At 38.3% G+C, this 12,070-nt stretch overlaps 1 protein-coding gene across 1 annotated transcript in view; it reads left to right on the top strand.

The window, feature by feature from the left end:
- Nucleotides 1-12,070, top strand: part of AGTPBP1 (ATP/GTP binding carboxypeptidase 1) — a 62,883-nt gene that overhangs the window by 31,103 nt on the left and 19,710 nt on the right. Inside the window, exons 16-24 of the mRNA XM_069881219.1 lie at nucleotides 643-726; nucleotides 1,003-1,089; nucleotides 1,180-1,328; nucleotides 2,338-2,425; nucleotides 3,116-3,260; nucleotides 7,549-7,702; nucleotides 8,434-8,614; nucleotides 10,084-10,213; nucleotides 10,548-10,679. Of these exons, the coding sequence (XP_069737320.1) occupies nucleotides 643-726; nucleotides 1,003-1,089; nucleotides 1,180-1,328; nucleotides 2,338-2,425; nucleotides 3,116-3,260; nucleotides 7,549-7,702; nucleotides 8,434-8,614; nucleotides 10,084-10,213; nucleotides 10,548-10,679 (1,150 nt within the window). The remainder of the gene's footprint in view (nucleotides 1-642; nucleotides 727-1,002; nucleotides 1,090-1,179; nucleotides 1,329-2,337; nucleotides 2,426-3,115; nucleotides 3,261-7,548; nucleotides 7,703-8,433; nucleotides 8,615-10,083; nucleotides 10,214-10,547; nucleotides 10,680-12,070) is intronic.

The raw sequence follows: 12,070 nt of genomic DNA, 5'->3' as shown, positions 1-12,070 counted from the left end.
ACAGCTCTGCCACTATATTTCATTCTTGAACTGCAACACATTCTTACTTTTCCAAACCAGGACCTAGATACTGCCAGTTGTGCAATGATTTTATGATCTGGATAAACATGCACCTGACATTTGGCTGACATCACCAAATTCATTCTTATTTGTTACCTAGTCGATAAATGAACCTAGATCTCCAGAGGTGAAAAGTTAGTGCACTAACACACTCACTGCACGACCTACTCTCTAAAACTCATTAATTTTAATTATGGTAGGACTCATGTAAGTTACTAATGTTATCAAGTACTGTCCTGGATTAAAGCATTAACATAAGTAATGTTTGAGTAATTCTTGCTTCTACTATAAAGTATGAAATGGTGCATTTTTTTCCGTAAGATAAAAGAAAATTGTGTGCATGAAAACTCAGTTCTCTTGCAGACAAATATTGAACTCAGTCAGCTGTGGACGCAGGTTTTTAAACTTAAGTACACTTACAGTTCGTGCACATAAGTGGTAGTGAGGCTCATGTCTCTGAAAATCTATCCCAACTTCTTCCTGTCAGCTTTATTACTTTTCGTTGTTGTATGAGGCAGTTTCTCTTTTGTAATTGGAAATGTTATGCAACAATTTAAACAAGAACTCTGCTTTTTGTTTTAGGACAAAAATATTTCAAGATATTGAAAGACTGATTCATCAGAACGACATTATAGACCAGGTTGTGTATGATCTTGATAATACGAGGTAAGTTTTTACTCTTATGAAAACAGTATTCAGCTAATACTCCAAGACTATCCCACTTTTTCTGGGATATGACTTGCAGAATTTAAAACAATACTATCATGACAGACTTCGATAAAAGCTTCATCATACATAACTGTGTTTCTGCTATCCAGGCTGTAGTTAGAGGAAATTTCAGAATAACTTCTGAAGTACCAAGTGAGGACTAAAATAAACTTAGATTTGTTTTGGTTAGGTTTGTTATATTAATTTTGGTCCCTTTTCTTTTTCTACTCATAGTTGCTCAGCACCAAAGAAAGCAGGTGTTTTGAAGTTTAATTCCAAATTTGAATCTGGAAACTTGCGCAAAGTTATTCAGATCAGAAAGTAAGATATTTAAACTCTTCTTTTCATAAATAAGGCCTTTTATTCCTGCTTCTTAATAAAATATTGATTTGGTTTTTTGTTAATTTTTAGAAACGAGTATGATCTAATTCTGAACTCGGATATAAATAGCAATCATTATCATCAATGGTTTTACTTTGAAGTCAGTGGAATGAAAACTGGCGTTGGTTACCGGTTTAACATCATCAACTGTGAAAAGTCAAATAGTCAGTTTAACTACGGTAAGATGCATTTTCTGTTTTCTGAGAAGAAATACATAGAAAAATAACTATACTAGACAGCCCAACTGTGTCCTCCCTTCAGTTTCAACTAGGATCAGTGGTATATGTTTTCAGATCAGATTCTTTTTTAGTAGTGCTGCTAGAAAACGTTTTGACAAGTTTCAGTTAAAAAGAAAGAACGTGTCTTAAAACACTGGGTGTCAGTTCTTAAAATCAAGTTCTGTTGTGAGGCTAAAGCAGGTAGTAAGAACATTGTGGATGTGGCAGCATCAGAGCCTATTGATCCACACAGGTTCAACAATGAAAGCTGTCGTCACTAATCTTTTTCTGCTTAGAGGTGTATTTCAGATGTGAAAGTAAGCAGAGATGTTCTCTACTGGTTTTGTCTTGCTGATGGGGAGGGGCATGTTATTTGAGAAGGAAAAGTAAGCCTCCTTTGAAGCAGGTGACCCTTGCAGTCTCCAGTGAGCAGCGTTTGCTGCTTGTACCTCATCCAAAAGTACTGGTGTACTGGCTTACTGAATATGCCTTTATTCCACTTTTCTAGGGCAGAGAGGACAGGAAGAGGGATATCATTAAAATAATTAATTAAAAAAACTGACTTGAAACGTTAGTTATTTTCCAGTTATCGAAGTGAATGGATCATAGCATCAATTTCTGTGTTCTTTGAAGACTCGTCATAATGATGAGTTGGATGGAGTGGGACCCAAGACTTCTTGTATGTTACTTTTCATACTAGCCACAGCTTTCATTTAAACATTTCATTTTGGTCTTCTGTAGAACTGATTCTTCTTTTAATTTTTTTTTCTGAAAATTCAGATGTGAGGGAAAATCTTTGGTCCCCTGGTTGAAAGAGTGTACATACCCAGGCATTCATGAAAGTATATTCAATAATAATGAGTGAATGTGTATAGGTAGTTCAGACACTTCAATATAAGTGTTGATGTGGATCATTAACATCTTGATGTTTGATGTTAAGCATTAAAATAAGATTAACTTTTTCTTTAAGGTATGCAACCTCTCATGTATTCTGTTCAAGAAGCACTAAATTCTCGACCATGTTGGACTCGTGTTGGGACAGATATTTGTTACTATAAGTAAGTACACCAATCAAACATACAGCAGATCTCACACTAAAGATTAGTTAGGGTTTTTGAAGTGAAATACTTACTTCCAAGTTTGGTGATTTTATTTCAGTAGCTCTGCTGTGAAGAGTTTCTTCGTGGGTTACTATGAAGAGTAACAGAAGTGATAGAAATATATAGGGTCTTGTTAGCACACTGCTAGAATTTAAGCTGTTTATCTTTTATGCTTTTGACAAACTGCATGCTGTTGCAGTTAAGTTTTTAAGGGAGTGTATATATAAATGCTTACTTGAGATCTTAACAGTGGCTTCCAGTAATACTGATCTTATGGTGCTTGTGATCAGTCTCCTGTGTTCTGTAGTGCAATCATTGCAGAGTAATCCTGAAGCACAGGATGAGATGACACACCATACCTATGCATTGCCTTTTTTGATTGACAGCTGTTTGCGTATTTTTCATTAAGTTTGGTGTGGGTTTCTTGCTGTTTGTTTTTGTTTACTCACCTCTTCCCAGTGAGTGAATGTCTGTCACTGCTATAGCAAAGTATCTTTACAGATGGTGGAAACAAGTATTTAACCTGTATGCACATAGAGAAATGCAGTCGTTAAAAATTTCTGGCTTTTAGAGTGTGTATTCAGGAATAACCAATGATAAATTAAAAAAATTACTCTAATGCATTTATTATTTTTATTTTACTCTTAGGAATCACTTTTCAAGAAGTTCAATTGCTGCTGGAGGTCAGAAAGGAAAATCTTATTACACAATTACTTTCACAGTGACTTTCCAACACAAAGATGATGTCTGCTACTTTGCTTACCATTATCCATATACATACTCAACTCTAAAGGTGAGAAGATTATGATCTGTTATATAGATAAATAATTATGCTTTTGAACACAAGCGTTAGTGAGTGATTTTTTTTTTTTAATAAAGTTCAACTTGCTCCTTAAAATGGGCAGTCTTCATTAAGTGTTAGTGTTTAGACTGGGGAAGAATGTAGGGTTTTCTAGGGACTGTTACTTAGAGCAGTAAAATTGATACTTGCAGGCTAAATGAGTTTTCTGGGAATCATAATTAGTAATTGACTGGAAAAGGTGCTAAATGGATGAAATATTTGTGTTTGTGTTGAGTGATTCATGTGCTACTGTTCTATATATACCTCTTAATAACTAACCTACTAAAGGTTCTGTATTTAAGATAATTAGAAACCTTTTTAGGATGATAATTTAGATAAAAAACTATTGTGAAGTGTTTTGTACTGAACAAAACTCTTGGCTAGAATTTCTGCTGGTTGTTTCTCTCACAGCAGTAAAAGCTAACTTGAGGGTTCAGTGGCCAGCACGTAACAGTATTGAATGGAGCTTTTAACTAAGCCACGCGTGTTCTAGGAAGAAGTACCTGTTAAGGGATGTTATAAGCACCTGCTGCCTCCAACAGCTTTGAGGCCTAGAGTTTCTCCTGCCAAGCTGCTGGGGCCTAGCCAAGGGACCCTGGAAGTCTGTCCTGGGCTGATGGGTTACCATAAAATCATAAACTGGTTTGGGTTGGAAGATCACTCAGTTCCACCCTCCCTGCCGGGGCAGGGACGCCTCCCTGATCCCACTTGATTAGGTTCCTCAGAGTCCCATCTAACCTGGCCTTGAACACCTCCAGGGATGGGGCTTCCATGACTTCTCTGGACAGCCTGTTCAAGTGCCTCACCACCCTCACAGTAAAGAACTTCTTAATGTCTAATCTAAATCTCCCCTCTTCCAGCTTAAAACTGTTCCCCTTGTCCTAAAACTACACTCTGTGATAAAGAGCCTCTCCACAGCTTTTCTGTAGTACTGTTTAAGTAGTGGAAGACTGCTATAAGGTATCACTGGAGTCTTCCATAGGCCAAATGAGCTGAATTCTCTCAAGTGTCCTCATAGGAGGTGCTTCAGTCTTCTGAGCATCTTTGTGGCCCTCCTTTGGACTTGTTCTAACAGATCCATGTCTTTTCTCTGCTGGGGACTCTAGAACTGAATGCAGTGCTCCAGATAAGCTCTCACAAGAGCAGAGTAGAGGGGCAGAATCACCTCTCTTGACGTGCTGGTCATGCTTCTTTTGATGCAGAACAGGATGTGGTCACGCATTGCCAACTAATGTTGAGCTTTTCATCCACCCACACCCCAAAGTCGTTCTCTTTAGTGCTACTTCCAATCCATTCTCATTCCAGCCTGTTTGTTTGGGATTGCCTTGGCGTAGGTGCAGGACCTTGCACTTGGCCTTGCTGAACTTCATGATCTTTGCACAGGCCCACTTTTCAAGCTTGTCCAGGTCCCTCTGAATGGCATCCCTTCCCTCCAGTGTGTCGACCATGTCACACAGCTAGTGTAAATGGCAAACTTGCTAAGGGTTAGGTGCTCCATGGTTATGGCAAACCTGGGGTCTCCTTGTGGTTGCCCAATATTCTCTACTGCTAGTTCTTCATAGATCTCTTCCCACTTTGATGCCCATAACAACTTTTGGGTCGGGCTTAAGACCATAGTCGCTAGCTGTTTACGATCCCAGGGGACTAGTACTTGTCCTAAAAACACATTCTCCAGCAATGACTGTGTAAATGGGGCTCTCAAGCCATTCATTTGTTCTGTTTTTTGGACTTCCTTCATGAGATCCCGTTGAAAAGCTGCCCATTGAGGTGGTGCATTTTCGTGGAGCTGAACTGGGTAAGCTGCTTTAGGCACACTTTTCCCTTCAGCCACAATGTTTTTAAACACATCATCCCATCTATGTCTATAATCTTGTGACGACTGATACCGTGACTCCGTCTCTTTCTCAAATAGGGGAGCAGATGGATGTACAATTATGTTTTCAATAGCAACTTTTTGAGGTTTAAGAGTGGGTCTCCTGGGTCTCACTACACTTTTCCTTTCTACCTCTGCTACTAATTTCTCCCCTTCGTCTTCTGACGAACTCAGGCATACTTCAGAAGTCTCCTGAACTTCTTGTTTTCTGAATAATCATTTTGCATTCCTTTGGCATCTAATGTTTGTTTTACTGCCCCAGCTAAGGACTTCTCCACTTCCAGTGCTTCTGCAGTCGCTAATACTAAGCGCCTCGTGGCTGCTACACGCATGGCTATATCATCTCCATGGGAGACATGTTTCCAAATTAAGTCTCCTGCATGTTGCCAGCTTTTGAGATCAAATGCTTGAGGGGTTTCTGTCAGAGCTCTATGATCTTTGAGCCATCTCAATAATACCTGCAGGGTATTTTTATCATAGGTAACTCCTCTTTTTGATAAAACATGCATTATCATCTTTACACTAGCTTTATCTTCTGCAGATATCTGGGCCCCCATTTCTACTACTATAACTTTAGCCGCTCACCTGAATTCGCGATTTGGTGATTTGCCTGGGCGTAGGTTTGTCCACTCAGTCCAGCTGGCCAGATGATCGTTAGGCTCAAGTTTCACTCCCCACACTGAGTGCTGGTTCTGCAGATCCAGACACCTTGTAGACTCATCACACCGAGGTCACCATTTGAGGGGATTGATGCACAGACTACTGCCTGGTGAGCGGAAGACCCTTATTTAGGCTTAATGGCTCCTTTATATATGTTAACTAGCCGCAGTTTTTCTTTACAATGATTGGTTGGTTTTGCTACTTGTTCCCTCACATTGGTGTTATACGATTGGCCAAAATTAACTGTTGTGTGCCGTGGTGTTATACGATTGGCTAAGATTAACTGTGCATGCCTTCTTCATGCTTCTTCTCTCAGCCAAGGTCTTTCAAGGACAGCCTCCATTTTCCTGTGTCCTTCAGCCTGCAAAAACCTCCGCAGTTCCCCTTTTTAAGGCAGTGGGAACTTCACCAGACTGCCATTGCTTTTCAGATACAATGGGTAGTGGCTTAGCAACTTCCTCTACCAGTTCCTTCAGGACCCACAGACACATCTGATCAGGTCCCATAGACTTGTGCATCTTCAGGTTCCTTAGATTCTCACACCTGATCTTCTCTTACATTGAGTGGTTCTTTGATCTCCTAGTTGCTGCCCTTCACATCTCCAACTTGGGCAGTGTGGCTTGAGCCCTTGCTGAGACTGAGGCAAGAAAGTTGTGTACTTTTGCTTGGTTCATATCCTCGGTAACCTGCTATCCTTTTCCTTCCAGAGAGGACCCCACATTCTCCTTAGCCTTCCTTTTATCACAGACATACCTACAAAGCGTGTCTTGTCCTTGACATCCTTGGCCAGATCCAATTTTATCAGGACTTTAGGTTTCCTAACCTGATCCCTGGCTCCTTGGACAATTTCTCTGTATTTCCCCCAGGCTACCTGCCCTTGCTTCTGTGCTCTGTAGGCTTCTTTTTTGTGTTTAAGTTTGTCCAGGAGTTCGTTGTTCATCAATGGAGGTCCCCTGGCAGTTTTTGCTTGACTTCCTGTTTCTTGGGATCTATCACTTGGAGAAGATGATCCTTGAATATTAACCAGCCTTCTTGGGTCTCTCTCCCCTCCAGGCCTTTATCCCATGGTATCCCACCAAGCAGATCCCTGAAGAGGCCAAACCCTGCTTTCCTGAAGCCCAAGGTAGTGAGCTTGCTGTCTAGTGAGCTCTGGTCACTAGAGCCAAGGCTTCCCTTGAGCTTCACTTCCACATCAGCCCTTCCTTGTTGGTGAGAATGAGGTTCAGCATAGCTCCTCTTCTCATTGGCTGTTCTGTCATTTGCAGAAGGAGTTTGTCAGCTGTGCATTCCAGGACCCTCCTGATTGTTGTTCGCTGCTGTGTTGTCCCTTCAGCAGACATTGGGGTAGTTGAAGCCCCTCGTGAGGACCGAGGCTTGCAAATGTGAGGCTGCATCTGTCTGTCTATAGAGGGCCTCATCCACTCATTCTTCCAGATTTGGCAGACCCCCCACTGTAAGGTCACATGTTCCAGCCTCCCCTTTAATCTTGATCCATAGGTTTCTCCTATATCCCTATGTGAAAACCAGTGTATGAAGACAAGTATTCAATCAATCAGATATAGAGAACAATATTTTGTGTTCAGAATTACGACGGAAACTTGAATGTTGTTTAGAACAGCAGAAAGAAAGATTGAAGAAATAGGACTTGTGGAATGTGGTGTGATATGTGACTGCAAAAGTTTTGAAGTATTTATTTTTTTTATGCAGATGCATCTTCAGAAACTAGAATCTATGCACAACCCTCAACAGATATATTTTCGACAAGACATTCTCTGTGAGACACTGGCTGGCAACAGTTGTCCCTTAGTCACTATTACAGCCATGCCAGAGTCCAATTACTATGAACATATCTCTCAGTTCAGTAAGTATGACTTTTCTTTCTTGTCTACTGAAACTAATCTAAAACTAGGTCTTTAGGAAAAAAAGAGTAATGCATTGTAAAATCAGCAATGTAAAGTCAAGTTAATTTAGTGAAACTAGAAGTTGTCAATATTTGTGATTTGCTTTGTATTTTATATTAATTTATGGTAGTCTAGTAAGGATGTTAACATCTTGATATATAGGAGTACATATATTCATGTTTTTAATAGTTTTCTAGATATTTTTGTTACCTTTTGTAGATAACACTTTCTGGAAAAAAATACCTTACTTCTTAGTGACTTTTTTTTCCCAAATGCTCAGGTTATTTGCTTGTAAAAAATCTTTCATAAGGCTAGTATCTAAGCTACTGTGATTTGTAGTCAGCTTTAATGACAGCATTCCTAGCTTACTCTTCCACACCAGTATTTTTCTTGGTTGTTGGGAAAAAAAAGCCAGCAAAGTCATCCTATCATAATGGCCAGTTCTAACTAGTTGTCATGGTATAATTGTCTGAATTTAAGACTCCATTGTGGGAGTTCTGTAATTAGTAGTCCTTATAATGGTATTCTGGCAAGTTCTATCAATAACAATGATAACCTTGAATACTTGGCTCTCAAATACCGTGTTTTGCGTTGTTAATAAATGAAGCTGGCTATTACCTCTTTTCTCAATAAACAAACTGTTTACTTAGCTTGGATCATATTTTGCATTTTCTGTGCCTACCTATTTTAGGGAATCGTCCGTACATTTTCCTGTCTGCTCGTGTGCATCCTGGAGAGACTAATGCAAGCTGGGTTATGAAGGGAACGCTGGAATACCTTATGAGCAATAATCCAAGTGCCCAATGTTTACGAGAATCTTATATTTTCAAAATTATTCCCATGCTCAACCCAGATGGTGTCATCAATGGAAAGTAGGCATAAGTTTACTCTTTTTCCATCTATTATTAAGAACAAAACAAAAACCAAAGTAATCCCAGAAACATACAAGTGCAACAACTTAATATGAAAAAAGAATTTACAGAATTGCTTGGACGTTTGAATATTTTTGCTTTTCAAAGACAGATGCGTTGTCATGAGTTTAACTTCATAAAAACTGTTTTCAGTTGTTCATGAATGATAATGCACATTTCCTATGTTATTTGGCACAGCGGTTTAATTGTCTGTATGAACTAGTCTTGGTTAGGTGTATAGTCTTATAGGGAAAGATGGCTGCTTTTAGGAAAAGATAAACAAGTTAGTTGTTCTCATGAAAAAGAACAGCTCTTGTCTCTGAGAAAGGGTTTTTATGTGGCTATTCTCCCTTTTTTTTCTTATTCATGTCTTTAGAAGAATGTTATGGAAATGGCTATAGTCAAATGTTATCAAAAGTGGGAGAGTTAGTAGATGTGTAAGAGTATCCTGATTTAATTAGTTACTAATGGCAATTCTTCCACTCAATACCACTTCTTTTATGTTTAAGGGGTATTTCAGAACCTTTTGATACTGCTATGAGTAAGCATTAGCAGTTTATATTTATTTGGTTACAGGGAATTCATATGAAATGCAAATTTTGGTATAGTCAATCTACAGTTCCTTCTTAACCTGTTTATGGGTAGATTTAAAAAATGTTTTGTGAACAAAATTAAACATAGATTTGAGTAGAACCAAAGTAAAGTTTTACCAGAGTAAAAGCATGTATATAACAGAACAGCGAGAATTAAGTCATTCAGAATACAAGTGAAAATTTAATGCAGGGAAAATTAAGGAATCTATTCCGGTAGACGCAACTGAAAGACAAAGTCACTAAGGGTGACTGCATGAACGTAAATTTCAGGAAGTTTATAAGTTCTTGCTGGTAATTGACTGAATGCAGAGATGATCTTTATTTGTTTGCTGGTTTTTTTTGGTTGGTTGTTTGCTGGGTTTTTTTTTTCGTTGGTTGGTTGCTGGGTTTGTGGTTTTGTTGGTTGGTTTTGTCTTTCCGTCTGTGTCTCTGCCCTAACAACTTCATGTTTCTGGTTGACTTTAGTCTTTTTATTACAGAGGACAAAAGGCCAAAACTGTAAAGTCACCATTTATTCAAAATTACTGATTTTGAGCTAGCATTTGAGTAGAACTGCAAGCTTTCAGTTTCAACATCAAACAAACAAGAATACAACTGATGTCATATAAGAAGCTACTTCTAACTTGTTTTTAGGTTTTCTGTAACATAAATTAAAAAAAAAACCAAACACTTATTTCATTTATCTTGTTAGAAAAGAAGCTTGTTTCTTACCAGACCCCTTCCAAAGAAGCACAGATGACAAAGAAAACTTTGGGGTTGGGGGTGGGGGAGGGAGAGGCTTATTTAAAAGTATCATAATACAGATTACATCCTGTTTTTTCCCACCTCCCCCAATAGCCACCGTTGTTCTTTAAGTGGAGAAGATTTAAATAGACAGTGGCAAAATCCAAATCCAGATCTACATCCCACTATTTACCATGCTAAAGGGTTACTGCAATATCTGGCTGCCATAAAACGTTTACCTTTGGTGAGTATATGTGTAAGGAATTCTGAACTTTTTTAATCTTATCTGTGTAACTAGTTGGTAAAGTGAATGTTTTAATATGGTATTGTAGACTGTGTCACACTTAAATTTGTCTTGAGCTGATGTTCTGCAGACCTTTAGATCTGAATCTAAAGGTTTCTTCCCTAGATGAATTGTACTTTTTTGTCTTAATGCACAACTTTATTATATAGGCAGTTGTTTCATGATTATTTGGAACTGTCAACAGTACAAATAAAATTTATTTGTCCTTCTGTTGCTTCTATGAAATGTTAATTCCATATGCCTTGGCTTTATTTTGCCAAATGATTTATTGTAGGTCTACTGTGATTATCATGGTCACTCTCGTAAAAAGAATGTATTTATGTATGGGTGCAGCATTAAAGAGACAATGAGGCACACAAATGTTAATGCTGCCTCTTGTGACCTGGTAGAAGACCCTGGATATAGGGTAAGTTTGATATTTGTACCCCTTTCACTTGGCATGAATTTGGAACAGACTTTTCAAATAGCTCCCCAGTATTATTCTGTGCACACAGTATAGCATTATAGTGTAAGCAGACTCATGGAATGATTTGTTTGTAATTCAGGAGTGTGCTTTGAAGTATTTGAGTGCATTAAACATTGTGCATTAGTGCTGCCAAGGATTTAATGCGAGTAGAGTGCTTAATTTTTTTTGTATCAGTATGTGAGTTTTTTTGTGTTCAACATTACTGTTGTAGTAAACATATGCAAAATACACTTCTGCACATTTATAATTACTGGATGAAAAAAGCCATTTAAACATGGAGAACAGCATTCTATCAAAAAGAAAATAAAAATACTGAATTGCTCTGAGAAATACTCGTTTTTGTGTATGGCAATAAGCAAAATTACTCTTAAGATGTGTAGTTAAGATACGTAGCCCTGATACATATGCATAGTAAAGTTGCACAAACAACATCTATTGCATTGTATAAGCTTTCAGAACTTTTGTAAGGTACCAGTCGGTGTTGCCTGTTTCTTCTATGTAACTCCACTGCCACCTTGTGTCAGTTGCAAACTGTGCAACCAAATGCGTCTGAACCCCATGTTTTTTTTCAGGAGATGGAGACTTAGACTTGAAAAGCCTGTGAATGCACGTTAAATACTAGTTATGCATCGGTAAATGTAAACGAGTACAGATGCTCTCAGAATTTTTTTTCCTACTCTTCCTAGTTCTGTAGCTCCTTGATTTTCTTGGTAGTTTCCTGGATGCTGAGTCTGTTGCTACGCATGTCTGCTGCTTAATATGTCTATATGGGGGTTTGTCACTTCAGCCTGTACTACCATAGCTCACAAAAGACAGTAAAACTTGAGGGGAAAAAGCTTTTAGGCTCCAGAAAGGTGGACTGAAATGTTTGGGTAAGATTATACTAGTAATGGTATAAGTGCTATTGAAAGGGCAAATTCAGTGTGGTCATATGTTTTGGCTTAATTGATATGAATATAACCTATAAAGAATGTAGTCATTTAGCATTTCTCAAGTATATGCGTTTACATAAGTGATTCTTTGTTTTTCCCCAAACCTGTCATGTAAACAGTTGTATTGAACTTTGTTTTGCATTCTTGAAGTTCAACATGCATCTAGTGCTTTGCTAAATAAGCATTAATTTTATGCAGTGATAAAATACTGCCTGTGTTAGGTTTGCAAATTAGATTGTAGGAACAGTCTGAAATTGAATTAAATTAATTGTGTGGTGTATGTAGTACATAATATGAGCAAAGTTCTCAGTGAATTAGGGTAAGATGATGATGACTTGGAGAACTCTTTTGTATCCTGGTTCTTGCCCACATGGCCAACATTTAACTTGTAGTGATTGA

This window comes from Phaenicophaeus curvirostris, chromosome Z (assembly GCF_032191515.1).
Source record: "Phaenicophaeus curvirostris isolate KB17595 chromosome Z, BPBGC_Pcur_1.0, whole genome shotgun sequence".
NCBI lineage: Eukaryota > Metazoa > Chordata > Aves > Cuculiformes > Cuculidae > Phaenicophaeus > Phaenicophaeus curvirostris.
The sequence above is the reverse complement of the archived record's forward strand: the minus strand, read 5'-3'. Positions and strand labels throughout refer to the sequence as shown.